Raw genomic sequence first — 19,165 nt, forward strand, 5'->3', positions numbered from 1 at the left:
TCAGCTTCTCTAGGCATTCTTTGACCAACTTTCCGAACTTCGAGTTGACGAAAGAATTGAATAAAGAGGTTTTTTATATAAAAATACATTTGACATTTTTACTAAATAACTGTTTACTTAAATAAAGGAAACCAAAATCACAATATACATCTCATTCTCAATTTTCAGCATAAAAAGATTTACCAGAGTATAATGACAAATGACATAGGAAAACAGTTTTTGAAATTGAAAATGAAATACTTTTTTAACATCTTAATATCCAGGGATTACTGATTTTTCTATTTTGCCCTTATTATTTAAGGACATTATAAAAGCGACAAAAAAATTGTAAATTAGCCATTTTGATATTGATAATATTATGATATTGATTTACTCTATAAAACTAAATAATCTGGCGGAAAAAAACAATTATCTGAATTTGTGTGCATAATTATTTCATAAGACTTTTTTGGACAAATGAACACCCTGTAAACTGGTTAAAAAATACTAGATATTAAAAAAAAACTCCAGTAAAAAATGCCTTTAAGGCAGAAAAAAATAAAATCAATGATGGTCGTTTAAATTGAACAGTTGCTCCAAAACAATATTTCTACCTTCGGGATCAGAGCAGATGTTACGTCAATCTACAGTATCTTTTTAAAGACCTTTGGCCACATTTTCAAAAGGCGCTTGTTTTACCCAGCACCTTTACTCTATACCTTCAAATTACAAGAGGTTGCACAAAATTCAGTTTGAAGACTAAAACATTTTTATTCCCTATCAGATTATTCCTATAAAACGAGGCACAGGGATTTAACGATATTTTTACATCCTCAAGCTAGTGTATAAAGTAACATATCCGTTTCAAAGACAGACTTAATCTAAGTAATGTAGCTTAAGTAGCATACTTGATCAGTTACGACTGGTCTTAAGGGATTTAAAATAAGAAGGGGTTAACCATAGAACACACGTGTACTATTTTTAAACATTTTAAAATAACTTTTCCACCTAGTAATTTGTGAAGGATTTAGAAAAACAGACATACAGGGTGGCGTAATAGTACGAGGAAGTACAATACCGTCGTAGAGCTGTCGAAGATACGAAAAAATGTTTTATACAGATGCATGGTTTATAGAGACACATCCTAAAAATATTTTATTTTATGCAGGATGTGCATAAAAAAGTTATGATAAAGTTTTTCTTGAAGTAGCATCCCTCATTTTTCTGTATAGATTTGGATTTAGCCTAAAATTTAGTACGCTATTTTTATTTCCCGCACTATGCGGTGTTGCCATTCTATTTCATATTTACCGAAACTTTGGTTAAAAACACTATATCCGAAAAGTGGCTAAAAACCACAGTGAATTTAACATTATTAATACTTATACTATCTTTTTCTAATCACCAAGGAGAACAGAATAAACCCTTGAAGGAAAATTTACATTATCTTGTACAGGGTAATTTTTATGGTGCCCCTAACAACGCAATATTTAAAATGCTATATCTCTCTTTTTTATATGTAACACCCTGTATGTTATTTTTCTTTTAGATGCAAAATTAAAAAGTGAACATTTTTTAATTCTGTATCTAAACGAAATATAATATAGAGGGTGTTGTATTTAATAAATAAAGATATAGCATTTTAAATATTTCGAGTTTGGTGACGCCATAAAAAATACCCTGTATAGGATAATGTAAATTTTCCATCATGGATCTGTTCTGTTATTCTTGGTGTTTAGGAAAATACAGCTAAGTATTAATGAAGTTATATTCACTCCAGTTTTTAACCACTTTTCAGATATAGTGTTTTTAACCTAAGTTTTACTAAATATAGCTTCAAATAAAAATAGTGTACTATATTTATGCAGAATTTTATGCTGAATCCATTAATTTATCTACAAAGTGAAGGGTGCAATTTAAAAAAGCTTAAAACTCTATCATAACCTTTTTTTGTGACACCCTGTATATAATAAAATATTTTTAGTATATGCCCCTTCATAAACTATGCAACATCTGTATAAAACTTTTTTTTATATCTTCGACAATAACAACGACGATATTGGACTTCCACGCACTAATGGGCCACCCTGTATATAGGGAGCCACTTTTGAAAAACATTTCATACATAGACGCACATACAGATTTTTTTAAACAAATATAAGTAATCGTGTTTCTAAAATTAATTAGTTGAGTTTAAAAAATGAATTGGAGCTACTACCCTAAAGTCAATATAATTTCATTAGCTAAAACTCATTTAATTTTCCTAGAGTAAATAAGCATTACTTTACACTTAGGGTTAACCGCAGCCCTTGTTTAATTTAATTTCGATTCTATTTATTTTTCCAACATTTGTATTCCTCGTATGTACTTCAAAATCAACATTTGGTAGACATTGAGGGCAAATATAGAGATATAATATTATAGCACACCCTGTATAGCACATTTGCTCGATATAACAAACAGTTTTTTGTTGTTTTTAACGATCGGAGATAGGAAAGGATGAGTCTTGATGACTAAAGTAGTTATATAATAACAAAATGTTTTTTACGCAAAAAATGTTAGTTGCTCTGTGTGGTTTGCGTTTTGAGTGTGTGTGCAGGATTTTAGGAGTTTTCTTTTGTTCTTTTTGATATTTTAAGGAAATTTTATCTAGTTCTGGTTAGTGTTAATATTAGTTTTAAATTTTTCCACACCAATATATTGTAGGTAAGTGAAAATTATGGTAACTTAAATTTGCACGAAAATTGTTTTTGGGGTATAAAAAACTAATGTTATTGGAGAAGGCTATTAAAGAGGTGATTGTGAAAATGATTTGTATTTAATATCCAACAAGCCCGTTTTTTATATCACAAATTACGCCATATAGAATAAAACCTTTCAGAAGGTCTTTTCTGTATTGTTGTAGATAAGAATACGTTATAAAACCGAAACTTAACGAGTAAATGAGTTTTAAATAGGTACTAATGATTACCTAAGCAATGCAAAGAAAATATTCCATAAAAAATTACGTAATTATCAGCTTCGTACACTTTTTTCATAAAAAAATGAAAATATTAATTTTCTGGATCGTTTGACAAGCACAGGCATTTGACAGGACATTTTTGACGGTACTCTGGACAATCTTTAAAATATTAAATAGTAAATTACCAATATTCTGTTTAATTATTTACTTTTCGATATTGGTTTTGTTTGTTGCATATTGTTTATTATTTGATATTTGTTTTTGTTAAATAGTCAGTTTTAATAATACAAAGAAAACGGCGGGCATTTGAAACTGAAAATACGATTTTTTGGCTGTATTAATTGTATAGTTTTTATAATTAATATTTTTTTGGTAAAATATTTTTTATGCAATTTTATTGGTTTATTTCAAAAATTACAGCTCATACTTATGAGTCAAGTGACGGAATCAATAAAATTGCATAAAATCAACGACGGACGACGCATTACGGATGCATGTAAACCCACACTTAGAATTTAGGGTCATAGATAATGGATGACTTGACAGTCTCGCGAAGAAGTGACGTAAGACCGAGAGTTGTTGACAGATGTGTTAATTGTGGCATTACGGGAAATTTTGGTAATTACATAATTAAGAAATTGAACGAATTGAGTGGTACTGTGCACGAAGAAACCCTGGTTATCTATAAATGCTAACGAAGAAAGAAGTCGCTGGCTGAGTTGTTAGTCATCATCGGTAAAGCTCTAAAGTTGTTGTTTTTTTCTGTTCTAAGACTTTACGTGAACGTAAACTAGGTAATTGAGATTCGCGCGGCAGAGGGGCAGGGTGAGGGTACCACCTCGGAAGCACCCGTCTACATACCCCTTAGAGAGCGTCCCCACCACTAGGACGCTACCACACGGTCCGCGCTCAATGCTTATTGCTTTTCGTTCACTCAGTCGGCACAAACTCGAAAGCACAGACGTTGAACGTGCCGCATCGCGCACCGAAAGCGTTCTTTCCATATAGCGAACGCGTAATCTTGTGTTTAGTGAACGTTACAGCGCTATGGTGTGCGAAACCACCCGGCTTTCCGACATAATTTGCTAACTCTTTTTTTCTGCATGTGCCTGTGCTTTACTGTGGATTATTAGATTTAAGTGCATGGTCTCTAGTGAACTTTTTAGTGAGCAAAGTGTTTTTTTTTCTTTCGCTAGCCTATGGCGCGGTGTTGCAGAGTACCTTTGAGGTAACACTACCTGGACGTTGTTGCTCCATCGTCCCCATATCCGGACATCGCGTTACTACATTTCTTCGACATGTCTTGGATACTTTTCTTCCTGGTTGGACTTTCTTTAATTCTTCAGGTAAGTCTAGATTTTTAGCTGGCTAAGTTTTTCTCAGAACCATCCGCAGTCACGTTTGAATGGCAGGAGACAGTGAAATATTATAAACATGGTCAGTGTCTCAACAACCTCAATGACGCCTTTATTTACTACAGCTTACGCGCTAACAAACTTTTCTAACCGTCATTTTCACCCTTGCGCATTCTCTAGCACATCACGCTTAACGTAGCCGTTCACACTTCAATGGAGCTTTTGTCAGCTGCCTCAGCTTTTTCATTATCAAAATGTAAATACAAACACGAATTTTCTAATTTTTCATTACACCTATTTGTACAGTCTGCTAAAATGCATACAATGAATTTATTTCGATTAAATCTGATTTAAGCAACCGCCAAAACAAATATTAATTGTTAACAAAATTAATTGTTATTTAAGAAAGTAGATCGTACAGTTTTACTAGGAATGTGGAAATTTAAATTAACGGTGCATTTTTAGAAAGCTTTAGAAGCTTATTAAAATATTTTATCATGCAACAGCTTATTGGTAATTCACGATGGTACCAATTACAAAAAAATAATTAAGAGTTATCGAAGAGAGACAAAGTATTTATTGAGAAATAGAATCATAACGCTGGCTTTTTCTAAATTTATGCCAAAATTAGTTAAAATAAATAAACCGTTAATTTTTAATTAGCACGAAAACTCATATTTATGTTTACAATCTTTCTTCCATATGCTATTGATATATGACCCACCAAAAGTCAATTATAGAACATTTGGTATTGACCAGTCATGGTCAAAAAATTAAATTAACTGGCAGATGATAATGTAGCTCCCTTCTTTCACTATCTTTATTGTCATGGACCTTTTTTGCAATGCTTGTTTTTCAAAAATTGTTAGATTTTAAGACAATTCCCATATTCTTTAACAACCTATTGAAAACGACAGAAGCGTCATCCAAACAGATAGAAAAACGTTAGAAACAAGAAAACAAACGATTTTTGAAAAACACTAATGCAAGGAGGGAAGAAGTAAATAATAACGGGTCTTGTTGAAATATCTATAAAACGATAATCGCGTACCGGTATAATAAGTATTTTAGCGTTTTTACGTCAGGTGAGTAAAATCATGAATTGAACATTTTGTCTAGGCCCCTGCCTCTGGGGTGTTCGAGTTGAAGCTGCTCTCCTTCGACAACGAAGCTGGAAAAGACGACCAGGGCAGATGCTGTTCTGGAAGACCGTCCGGCCAAGAATGCGATGGCGATTGCAGACCACGATTTCGCATCTGCCTCAAAGAATACCAAGTTAAAATCGATGCCAACTCCCCTTGCACATTTGGAGACGTCATTACATCCGAACTAGGTCCTGGATCAGCTGACGATCCCCAGAGTGGTTTTGTCAACCCCATAGCCTTTCGATTTCCATTCACATGGCCGGTAAATATCAATAATCAACTGTTTTTTTAAGTACTTTACTGCATTGGGCTGTTGCTGTTGTGCGTTCCCAAAACGTGATACTAACAATCGACTTAAGAACGATGTTTTAAGTGAACATATCCGACAAAAGCCAAAACGCACGTATAAAATATCTGGAGCGATTTAGGAGAAGAAACCTCTGACAGAAAACATATATAGTCGGACGTAAATTTGCTGCATTGAGTGTACAGTTTCCGCTAAGAGATTCGAAGCATCTTAGACTGTCTCGGGTACTCGACAGGCAGGTATTCTGCCGTGGGAACTTGGCTTCCACCGGCAGAAACATAAAGTGGGGTAAACTACAAAAATTTATTTTCACTTTGCTTTATTTTGGGCAATCCGTAATTTACGTGCAAACTTTCATCGTTTATTCTTTCGAAATAAATTGCATGTTATGGTTTAAATTGCTTTAAAAATTGACACATATATAACTGTTCATTCCCTAGCATTTTTTTCGTTAATAATTTACACCTCTTATATTTTTTTTGGTTTTTATTTTTTTTTATTAATTCGTAGTGGGGTAAATAGTATATACGTAGGTACATATTTTTATATTTTAATTATACATACATATTTAATTTTGAAAATAGCTAAAAGATAATATTTAGTGATTGTAGATATTAATACCTACATTAAGGAAATGACCAAAATAAAGCATAAAGCAGAATAAGGACTTGGAAACTATATTTTCCTAAATATTCGGTATCTTGAATAATTTTCTTCACTGTAATATTTTCAGTTGATACTCTTGATACAAATAAATACAATTTATTTGTTTCCAGAAATAACATGAATTTTTATTTTCATTTTGTAATAATTTATTTGTGCTAACAGTATTTTTTTTAAATTTTATACAAATGAGTGAATCCAAGTAGTAATTTAATGTTGATTGCATCGAAATGAAGTACCCAGCGATTGTATAAAAGAAAACGGTCAAAATTAAGCACGAACCGTATCGTCTGAACAGTTTTCTAATATGTATAGTTATGTCTGTCGAGTAACAGTATTCATTGGTCCGATGCATTCTAAAGAATTTAATTAATATATTTTCGCTAAAACTATGAAGTTGGAAAGCGTAACTTTTATTATGCGCATTGGTCGAAGAAGATATTTCCGTGTTTTCGAATAAATTCCACTGTTGCAATGCTTACAGGCCTTGCCAGTCGTTACGTACTGCAAAAGAACAATTTAAACACTCATATTACAAGTATTTTAAGGGTTGAAATGTGGACGCGAAATATTCGCAAAGATTTTCTCACAATTCATAACTAGAGAGATTACAAAAGATGCTTTAGTAACCGGTTCTCTTTTGTTTACTATGACTGGACCTACTATCATACCAGGCCAGAATATTCTCTTCTTGGATGTTAACATAATGACTACATATCTGTCTTACAAAAAATAACTTCTATTTTCTTGTTTATTTTTTGTCATTTTTTTTTAATTCTGGATAGATTCGAGAACTACTTCATATACTCATGCTCATCATTATGCACGTATTGTCTGTCATGTTAATTCAAACTTAAATTGTTTTTTCTGTCAATTTTTGCATGTTCTTTATCAAAATCGTCTCTTCTCTTGTTGGACAGACTTTTGCAATATACTTTTAATATGTTTTTCAAGATAATTTTCGCACTATATTATTTAACGTTGACGTAGGTGTCTATTGAGAAAAATCAAATAATATATAATCTGGCAGATGATGTTACGCGCTTGCATTTTGGGGTTATCGAGAAGAAATATTGGAAGGATTGGCAAGACGCCAAGGGGCTTGTCGTATTTTATGTGAAAAAAAGAAAGAAAATGAGCATTTCCAGAGGAATATTTTTATAATCCCGGCCGTCTATATAACTCTTTTACGGTGCATTTCACTCGTGGATAATTTATTATTAATTATTATTAAATCCTCGGCTATATCGGGCTCTTTATAGATTTCTTGATGTTCTTACAAGGTGTTTCACGAAAATCTGTTATGGACATGTATTTTTCGCAAAGTTCTTAATTAACATACATAATATATAAAATTATTAGGTACAGTAGCTTGCACAATAATCGCCTTGCAATATTATAATTTTATGTAATTATCTTCAATTATTTATTACTTTATGTGATTATTTAATAAATTGATTTCATTACTTAGGTGTTTAGAAATATTAGGCATGCTTCGATAATATTTTTTTCACTTACCATATTTAACAGTCTTACAAAATCGTTCTTTCCTGAAACAATAAATAACAATTAACATAAATAACATTGAAATGTCTGTAATTTGTAAATTTATAAAGTTATTTTCTTGTTACCAAAGAAATACAATGGTTAGCGAGAAATTAAGAGGACTTAGTATGTTTATTAGTAATCGGCTAGGGAACGAACGGTAAATATATTCAGGAAACACCCTGTATTTTCATAATAACGTATCATCTTCTCGAATCATGGGAAATAAGGCACAGCAACAGCCAAGCAGGTGATCGCCGCATTGCATGAAAGCGAGCTTCTTCTTTTTCTTATCCTTACAGAGAAAGTAGTTTCTCTTAACAATAAAGTCTAAAATTTTCTTCTTCTACAGGGTACCTTTTCCTTAATTGTTGAAGCATGGCATGGTAACGAATCGGCACATTCGGCAGGTAAGGAACCTTTACTACATATGTTTTTTATTGTGTTTTGTATGTGGCGCGCACAACTCAAGAACCATTCAACGAAATACCAAAGGCCCTGTTCAGAAAGAAAGTCGATCTTTTGTTGCTTACGACCACAGATCGATCTTTGTTTTTTTCTCCTTGGTATGAAGAAAAAATTACTATATACAGGGTGGTCCGAATTGTATTCGGGTAATTTCGGCAGCATATTCTGCAGATAAAAATTAGTAAAATAGTTCGTAAAAATGTATGTCCTAAAATGCGTCGTTTCCGTTCATATTTTTTAACTGATTTGAAGAGCAATAACTTTTCGTCGGTACCTGTATAAAATTACTGAGTAGAAATATATACATTTCCGTAATTTTTTACGTAAAAAATGTCTCTAGGTAAAAATCGGTATTAGGAACCGTTTTCAAGATATTTGGCGTATAAATACATGTCATTATTGACAAAAAATAAACTTGTTGGCGCCCCTACAAGTAAAAGTCATACAAACATCAAAATCGAATTTCTCATGTCAAAAAAACACCCAGACAAGAAATTTCATCCACTCGCAGACCACCCTGTATATCGAAGCTTCTTCAAATAAAAACAAATGCACAGAAGTCTCCAATCATCGTTTAAAAAAATATTTATCTTTGGCGAACAAAATCAAAAGATATTTTTTATAAATACCGGGTATTTTAACGTCAAAAAAAGCGGCATCTAGAACAAACGAATTTATGGAAACCTTTTTATCAATCCGAGCTGCGTAAGTAACTTTCTTTGGTTTATGTGTTGTAAAACTAAATAAATATGTGGCACGGTATACACAGGCACATGTATAACAGCTGTCAGCTACACAACGCCTCCTTCCTGATAACTAAAGGTTCATCTTCCGGTAATATTTAACCAATATACAGAGGTAGCCTTCGTTAAAGCCTTCGTTCAGATTTTTCCCAGTTAATTTCCGATTTTTGTTTGATTTTTTTACTTAATGTAAACAAACAAAAAGTCTGGGTCGTTTTTCTTACAGGCCCTGTATAATTCCCTATCAATTCCATTATTATGACTCTTAATGTATATTTTTATTTAAAGAAATTAGTTTTAAAATTTTTCAAATCTAACAAAAATAAATTAATATACAGGGTGGTCCGAATTGTATTCGGGAAACTTTGGCAGCATATTCTGCAGATAAAAATTAAAAATAAGTAAAAAAGTTCATATAAATTTATTTCCAAAAATGCGTCGTTTTGGAGATACAGGGTGTAGAAGTTTCATTTTTATTTTTTTTTCCAAATAATGAACTAACATCGATATTTTGGTGAAAATTGGTGTCTGGATGTTTTTTAACATAAGAAATTTGATTTCGATATCAATATGTCTCCTACTTTTAGGAGGCGCCACCTACATGTTGTTTAACTGATTTGAAGAGTAATAACTTTCTATCCGTACCTGTATAAAACTACTGAGTAAAAAATACATTTCAGCCATTTTTGACGTAAAATCTCCTGGTAAAAATCGCTACTAGCAAGGGTTCTCAAGATATTTAGAATGGAAATATGTACTCAATACATGTCATTATTGACAAAAAAATAAACATATGTATATGTTTAGTAGATCGTTATTTTTTGACTGAAATGATTTGGAAACTCTTTATTATTCTTCGAAAAAAATGTGATAAAACAGTTTCTGTTGAACTTTTGGCAGAAAAAAAAAATATTATTTCAATCTAATAACTAATTGTCATGACAGGTATTGACAATTTCGATTCCAAATATCTCGAGAACCATTACTCGTAGCGATTTTTACCAAGATACCTTTTTTACGTAAAAAACTTTGTAAATGTATATTTTTTTACTCGCTAGTTTTATACAGGTACGGACTAAAAGTTATTACTCTTCAAACCATTTAAAAAATATGTAGGTGACGTCCTCTAATAGTAGGAGTCATATTTACATCAAAATCAAATTTCTCATGTCAAAAAACTCCCAGACACTAATTTTCATCCAAATATCGACGTTAGTTCAGAAATTATTTGGAAAAACCAAATAAAAATGAAAATGCGACACCCTGTATCTCCGAAGAGAGTTCGAACCACCCTGTAAATATAGGTATTGAGTTATATTTCAAAATAACCCTTTTAGATAAAATAGAACCACAGATTAGGTATCCTATAAGTATACAGATAAAAATCTTGTCCCTAATTCGTGGTACGAAAATTGTTTTTTATGACGATGTGCAAACGAGTCAAATTTCCTGTGCGCAAAAATAAACTCGCGTAAAATAACAATAAACAGCGTAATAGAGAGATATCGCTAAACCGAATAGCGTGCATGGACGTTAATAAGGCCAGGTGTTATTTCCTTTACGTGAGGTGGTATTAACTCTCTTCATTTATAGTTATCGGATCGGAAAGAATTCTGATCGCGTCGCGTCCGTTATTTAAACTTAACCTAACTTTGAATTTAAAACTTTGAAATTGTTTTGTTTACTAGGTATTTTAAAACTAAAGGGCTAAAGTGCTTATTTCCAGTGCTTTATTGTTCAACGTCTGCCAATGGGTTTAGGGCAACAAGCAACAAATTCTCTTAGAAAGGCTAAGTCGTCATCTGCTGTAAACCTAAGACTCTTTATAGGTTCTTTAGTATTGGAAGAGGTGGAATCCATATTTTGGGCCATATTTACTTAATTAAAACTAATCCGAGCTACTTAAATATCAAATTACCTAATAAAACTAAAGCAATAATTCAAAACAATTCAAACATAACCTAAAATAAAGATCTCGCCGGCCGGCTCCGGTTGTCAATAACCCGCACATGCCCATTTAAGCAATTTTAAACGTTATCAGAGGTTATTTAGAAAGAGCGCTTGGTGTAATTGATCCGCAAATTACGTCAGGCGGTAACGTTATTAGCGGGTGTTGCGTTGACTCGCGCATATCGTAACCATGATAAGGTACGCGTAAATACTGGATGACGCTATTCGGTTTTCCGATATCTCTCTAATAACTGTGCCGGTCAGGCGCTGTGCACAATTTTAGAGGCCATAAGTGCCCGATTCCGAAAATTGGAACCACGAAAAACAATAAAGAAAAAACAAAGATTATAATCTGTGATAGAACTCTCCAGATTCAAGATATTTACATATTATGCATATCATTTTTTAAGAAATATCTTAATAGCAAATTACAAGAACTTTGTGTTCTTTTATTTATATGTAAACTCTTTTTTTGCTGTTAAATATTTAATATAATTTTTAAAATGTTGTAATAAATATTAAAAAGCAAATATATTATGGAGTAAATATTTGAATATTTATAACATGTCGATAAAAGGGCAGTATATATATGGCAAAAATAAATAAATAATGCTATGTTACATAACGTGAATTATTTTCATTTGGTGTGGTGTGCGTCGTGACGATAATACAGCACCATCGGTTGAGTTTACACTGAAAGCCAGGTGTTAGCTAACAAAGTAACCGTCTGTGGGTCCTCCCTCTCCCTTATATATATTTTTTTGTTGGACGGTCATGGTAAAATGATAAATAGATTCCAACTCCCTTTTGACCGATTATAATGTCATAACCCTAGCTTACTGACGTTTTTTCTTCTTCCTATGTCAAACTTTTATTTTTTCTATCTGTATAGTTTTTATCTACCATCGCGGGCTTTCAATTCTTTATCCCATGAACGTTATCGGGATCTTCGGTTGTTTGTTTTTGGTATTTTTGACAATTAAATGGGTTGTCTCGATAGAAGAAATCGTTTTTTATCCCCCTAGGTAAACCTCCTTTAAGCTTCTGATATTAATGATACCTATTCGAGCAATAATTGCATTCCTGGTAGATCTTGTCAAGGTCTTTTAACATTTTTCCCATAGAAATTTATCAAGATAAGATAATATCCATCTCGCTCTTTTGTGCCTTACAATATTTAACTTTTCAATCGTTCATATTGCTGCAGATTTTTATTGGAAACCCGTATTCACACATTATTTATATCTCACATCTATGACATAGGCGGCTCGTCACAAGGTTCAGAAATACATACTAAATATTTATAAAAAATATCACTTCAGCTAATAAATTTTAAGTATAAAATGTTTCTTATATATTCATATTAATGCAGGCACTAATCATAGTGAAAAAAATTTAAACAATTTTCACTTGTCAACATTTTTTATCGAGTGCTTTTAAATAGCTTCATCAACATTCTAGAGAGAGAGAGAGAGGGAGAGAGACGAAATATAATAATAGGAACTAAAGGATTCGTTTTTTTATTACCTATGGTCGACCAAGAGATGCGTCTGGTAGATCTCTAAAATAAATAAGCCCATGCAAGACAGGTTTTCTCCTTTAATTAACAGACATTCGTTAATGCGAAGAAAGAAACAGTAAATAAATGGTCAGGATAAAGACAGAAAAATCAACGCTAAACAGGCACATAGGAAGAAGCAGTTCAAAAGTACTTTGAAAATAATTTCTTGCCTCCTCTTGTTAACAGGAATATTTTACTGGTGCGCCTGAAAGACTTTTGAATATATATTTTTTCTTACGCGTGTGTATGTGTATATATATACATAATATTTTCACCGTTTGTTGACCCTGTGATTGTGTAACTTATTAATATCTTCCTTCCTTAATAAATTTCTTATTAATTTTAATCTATTAAATCAATTTTTGATGCAGTAATAGGGCATTAGAAAAAACTACTTCCTTCTAAATAGATTAAATTCAGAATTCGCATATATTTAAATATAATTTATTTTAATAAATGGCCTATCATTAGCAGAAATCATCACGAGCAGTTAAATTTATTATTTTTATATTTTAGACATTTTTCAACAGTTTTTTAGTTAATTTTGATTAATTTTAATTTGTCAGGCAATGATTGCGTAGAGTAGCTTTACATCATAATGTTGAAATCCGCGAAGTAGGTGCCTAGAGGTATTTACGTATTCAGTTTATCTAATGATAGTATAATATACAGTAGTAGGCACGTCAACGTCTAGATAGACGCCTCTATTAAAAAATGTTCTTAAATTCATTTATATATTTTAACAACTTTTATTTTTAGTTAATAAACTTTATTTTTTTCACTGTGATACATAGTAAATGATTAGGCAAAGGTAGTTATGTTTGGTAGTAAAAAAAACAGTAAGAAAAAGATCTAATTGTTGTGGCAAGCCAGTCGTATCCATTGTTATATTTTGTTGTAAATAATTCTTCCGTAAATTCAGCGTGTGCCTACCAAAACTGCTCTGCCTCGCCGTGCTTCTATTCTTCTCAAACCCATTATATTATCTCCCCGATATGAATTTCTCATATTTAATTATAATCTTAGCTGTATTAAAGCTCGTATAATATATTTTTTCCGGAATCTACGATAGCCAACATAATGTAACGTGTGAATCTACTTAATTAGACGCTGCTATAACGAACGATTTTTTTACGGAGAAATATACACTTTATTCCCTTAAGTATACGGCATTAACATAACTGGTATAAGTTTTATTTTATAACCTATTAAGTGTCATTTCGTTTACCAGATTCTCTCTCTATATCTCTGCACTACTTTTCCAAATTTAAATTTTTAATTTCTCTATTTTTACATGCCTATACTTTTAACGTTGTTTTATTTAAAAGGACCAGAAATATTTTGGGAATGCATTTTTATTAATGCCAGATGAAAGGAACTTTTATTTGAAATGCCTTGTACAATTGTAATATACAGGATGAGTGTTTTTTTAATTTTAATGTCATTGTGTTTACTGGAGTCCGTCTCTATATCTCTGCAATACTTTTCCATGCCTATACTTTTATCGTTGTTTTTATTTACACGAACCAGAAATATTTTGGGAATGTCTTTTTATTAATGCCAGATGAAAGAAACTTTTTGAAATGCCTTCTGCTGTTATAATATACAGAATGAGCGTTTTTTAATTTTAATGTCATTATATTTACTGGATCCTCTTTCTCTCTCTGCACTACTTTTATATGCCTATACTTTTATCGTTGTTTTAATTTGAAAGATCCAGAAATATTTTGGGAATGCCTTTTTATTAAATGTAGGATAAAAAACATCAACAATCAATTTTTAATTTCTCTATTTTTTACATGTCTATACTTTTAACGCAGTTTTAATTTAAACGAACCAGAAATATTTTGGGAATGTCTTTTTATTAATGCCAGATGAAAGAAACTTTTATTTGAAATGCCTTCTGTGGTTGTAATAAGTATACAGAATGTATATTTTTTAATTTTAATGTCATTGTATTTACTGGATTCCCTCTCCATATATCTGCACTACTTTTATATGCCTATACTTTTATCGTTGTTTTAATTTGAAAGATCCAAAAATATTTTGGGAATGATTTTTTATTAAATGTCAGATAAAAAAAACATCAACAATCAATATTTAATTTCTCTATTTTTACATGCCTATACTTTTAACGTTGTTTTAATTGAAAAGAACCAGAAATATTTTGGAAATGCCTTTTTATTAATGCCAGATGAAAGGAACTTTTATTTGAAATGCCTTCTGCAGTTGTAATATACAGAATGAGTGTTTTTTAATTTTAATGTTATTATATTTACTGGCTCCCCTCTCTATATCTCTGCACTACTTTTACATGCCTATATTTTTATAATTGTTTTAATTTGACAGATCCCGAAATATTTTGGGAATGGCATTTTATTAAATGCCAGTTAAAAAAACTTCAACAATCAATTTTTAATTTCTCTATTTTTACATGCCTATACTTTTAACGTAGTTTTAATTTAAACGAACCAGAAATATTTTAGGAATGTAATGCCAGTAATGTTAGATGAAAGGAACATTTATTTAAAATGCCTTGTGCAGTTGTAATACTCATACACAGATTGAGTGATATCTGCACTACTTTTACATGCATATACTTTTAACGTTGTTTCGATTTGAAAGATCGACAAATATTTTGGTAATACTTTTTATTTATGTTCGATAAAAAGAACTTTTATTTGAAATGATTATATTTTCTTAGGCAATTTTATACACAAGATATAAACAATTTTTAAGCATCAGTCATCAAAAAGATTTAAATAAACGGTTTATAAAACGTACATAGGGTTTTTTTCGGTGTTAAAATTCGAATTTGCATTGTTCCAGTTACCCATACTACTTGTTACCGAATGCTTGGCTGCGCGTCTTAAGAAAAGCTGATACCGGATGTCCTGTCTTTTTATTTTTCTCCCCAACTTATGGAATACAATCTCTAACTTCCTTCGGTTCACCCCTCACCTATACACCTTCGATATACTTCTTTTTTAAACTAACGTGACGGGTTAAGTTCTGTTTTTTAGGGGTTGCCACACATTTTGCCGTTCACCGCAGATAATTTGTAAATAAGGGGAGGTTGTTTTTGGTTTTATTCGGGTTTATTTACCAAAATAAATTTGAAAATTAACCTGAAAATGTCCAAACAGATCTAAGTTAAAAAATAACAATAATATACTTGAAGACTTGAAATTATTCAAATATAAATTATTATGTGGTTCAACCTTTATTTTTTTTTAATTCAAGTGAAAACAAATATTATATAATAATACCTTTTTAATATTTTAAATTCTTTCGTTGTTCTGGAAAGCTGCCAATTAAAAAAAATATATTTTCGTCTTGATTCGCCAATAAAATTTTAATTAATTGTTTAATAAAAATATTTAATTAATATATCCTGTGGAAGGAGTGGTGGGTAATACTTAGCAAGGTTTAGTTAATTAGGGCCTAAACAGTTTGGGGCCATTTTAATCGTCTTCTCGAATCTGACGAGAATCAAGTAAAAAATCTTGGGAACAGGCAAAGGTGTTCTGCCTTTTGTACCGGATACAGCTGTTCTTAGGACAGGATGCTTTTCTGTATAGTGCAGGTGTATTTTGCTCTCTTTCAACCACTCAGTTCGATTTTTTTTCCTCTTCGTCGACTACCTTTACCACAGACTGGTTAATATACATCGCCTTTATTTTATTATTTTATATTTTATACTGTACTTCCAACTTAAATTATATTTTTGGTGCGTTAAAGAAGAGTTCTAAAATTAAAAATTAAATTTCTCACTTAAAATCTACATGTGTTTTTCAATTAGTGTAGATAATTTCTGGCAAAACAATTTCAGTTAGATAACTTCATTTCCTATTAGTTATTATCGCTTTATATTGCAACATTTGATTTCATTCAGTTTAAAAAATTAATTGTAATATTTTGAGCCTTGTAAAATAAAATAATGTTTATTTTTATAATATTCCAGTCATTCAACTCTACTATTTACATCATCTACATAATTTATTTTCGAAAAATTATCTAGATATATTTCTGTATGCATTACGTGTCTCTCAATTTATTTATGTAGCAAATAAAGTAACTAAAGACTTTAGACGTAGGTAGTATTTTTTATTGAAAGTTTCATACTTGACAGAAAATGTCAGTAGGTCTCTATTACTCTTCAGAATCATTTATTACGTCAAATGTATTTATGGAGGATTTTTTTTGTTACAGTGTTGGTCAGCAGACTGATGCGTCAACGGTGGCTAGATGTGAGTGACCAATGGACTGAAGATTCACATAGTTCAAAATATTCAACACTAAGATTCGAGTACAGAGTTACATGCGAGCCTCACTATTATGGAAAAGGCTGTGTAAATCTGTGCAGGCCTCGTGACGATGCTTTTGGACACTACAGCTGTTCGCCCTCCGGAAAAAGGGTCTGTCTTGCCGGATGGACAGGCGATTACTGCACAAAAGGTTAGTACCAACTATTATTTAAGATATTTTCTTGCGTTATTTTTAGTTATTATTGAGAAAAAAAACAGAACCTTCCCTTTTTTGAGACCAAAAAATGAACAGTCATTATTTTAATTATTCAATTAGTTCAAATAACTTGTAAATCCCTTTAATTAATATGTTAAGAGTGTTTTTTGCTTGAGACTTAATTTAGAGCAATTTTTAGTCAAGAGATATTACATAATAAGTGTTGATTGCACATAAAAATTATGAAATATTGGCGATAAATACCGTAAGACAAAGAGATGAGAAAAAAACTGAATAAGAAAAGTAAACAATGATCGAAGCTGGTTAAATCTGGGATTGATGTGTGTATTAAACACAAAAGCGACACAAAAAAATGGAAATTTCGTATCTGAAGACACAAAAAATTGACCGCGAGATCTAAGACGTGAGCTTCACTGCTGCCGAGTTTTCAGCCGTTCAGCCTGCAACGTTCCCACGATCGCGGCATACCTGTCTGTCTACAGGGTGTTCCGCATAAAATGGTCCAAAGGAAATTAATTGCTTCGGCTGACCGTCACCGTCGTCTCTCTCTCTCTCTCTCTCTCTCTCGCCCTAATACCGCTGTTTTATTACACAAAATAAACTTCTGTAATCCTGTTTGTTTCTTTTTTAAACAACTTTTCTCGTCTTTCTCATCATGGTCTGTTTTTTTTTATTTTTACACCGATTTTCGGAGTGTCATAAAAATCATAAAATTTAAAATCACCTTTATATAACAGCAACTATTCACTCTCTAGCTTTTGATATCGTTTCTATCTGTCAGATTTTCTTTATAATTTGACAGTCTTATTAGTTTTTTAAATGATTCAATTAAAAAATCCAATTATTCAAGCCCTACTTTTAAAACAATTGTTAGGTACGTTTCGTTCATTTAAAAATCAAATTATCTACTAAAACAGTGATGTTTCCTAGGTAAATGAATCTATTTCACGAAGAACTAACGTTGTGTTTTCTTTGTTTTAGCTCAATGCCTACCAGGATGCGATGAGCAACATGGTCATTGTACACTGCCGAACGAATGCAAGTAAGTACATTTAAATGTTAATTTTCTTTTTATGTTTATCTGTTTTTCATATATGTGTGTTATAAATCGACGTGTTTTTTTCTGCCGCATGGAAAATGAAAGGATGAGGATAGGCAAATGTCGCGTAGCGGATTTATGCGCTTGTTACTTTTACTGATATTTCGTATTCTCTTTTGGAATGCAAATAAAAATATTTATAAATATTTCATCTACCTATTCTGTTCTTTATAAAATTAAATATCAACACAACAAGAAAGGTGTAAGTAAATCTTTTAGATATTTGTTTTATTAAATTTATTAATCACATATTTTTGAATTAACTTATATTCCAATGTTCCACCCAATATAATACCGTATGATCGGAAAAAAAAGGCGTCCAGTTGGTTGGGAAATGACGATCGATGAAATTTCCCATATAAATTTACGTATAAAATGACAGCGATCTTCATTTCATAGCCATCGTTGACGCCGTTTTTTTTTCGATTATACGGTATATATGGTACATGAGAAGAACCAGGCAATTCATATTTGTACATATGTGCTCAAAATACGAAAGAAAGAAACTTCTTCCCCAGACATAAAATAATGAATGGGAATATGAAGAGTAAAAATATACTTAAGTGGGTTGCGAAAGGGTATATTTTTGGTAGGAAGAGCGTAGCGCGTCGTCTTCGAATTGGGGCGATCGAGGTGCAAGTTTACGCGGAAATCGAGCAGCGGCCCGCGATCGCCGATCCGCATTAGCCATTCTAATCGTGCGCTGAGAAACGGCGGCTCATTGAGTTGCAGCCCGAGTCCGCGGGGAGCGGGGGAACACGCCCACGGAGCCGATTCCCACGCTGCCCGTTGGCAAGTATGCGGGTCAAGGAAAGGTTAGCGCTGGGTCGGCGGCCCATCGAGCAAAATGGCAAAGCCGGGCCTGGCAACCGACTCACCACCGTCTCATCTCATCTCACCAAC

The 19,165-nt window shown here is 32.0% G+C and overlaps 1 protein-coding gene across 2 annotated transcripts in view; it reads left to right on the plus strand.

The window, feature by feature from the left end:
• Window positions 1-19,165, plus strand: part of LOC115876734 (neurogenic locus protein delta) — an 89,318-nt gene that overhangs the window by 66,444 nt on the left and 3,709 nt on the right. The window contains exons 1-6 of one of the 2 annotated variants that reach the window (XM_030892639.1): window positions 2,575-2,685; window positions 4,138-4,287; window positions 5,416-5,703; window positions 8,309-8,366; window positions 16,891-17,136; window positions 18,145-18,205. In XM_030892639.1, coding sequence (XP_030748499.1) covers window positions 4,240-4,287; window positions 5,416-5,703; window positions 8,309-8,366; window positions 16,891-17,136; window positions 18,145-18,205 — 701 coding nt within the window. In that variant the 5' untranslated portion in view covers window positions 2,575-2,685; window positions 4,138-4,239. Of the gene's footprint in view, window positions 1-2,574; window positions 2,686-4,137; window positions 4,288-5,415; window positions 5,704-8,308; window positions 8,367-16,890; window positions 17,137-18,144; window positions 18,206-19,165 lie in introns of those variants that run through there. The other variant, XM_030892638.1, reaches the window with a different exon arrangement.

This window comes from Sitophilus oryzae, unplaced genomic scaffold (assembly GCF_002938485.1).
Source record: "Sitophilus oryzae breed Bouriz unplaced genomic scaffold, Soryzae_2.0 scaffold_1440_pilon_pilon, whole genome shotgun sequence".
NCBI classification, from domain to species: Eukaryota; Metazoa; Arthropoda; class Insecta; order Coleoptera; family Curculionidae; genus Sitophilus; species Sitophilus oryzae.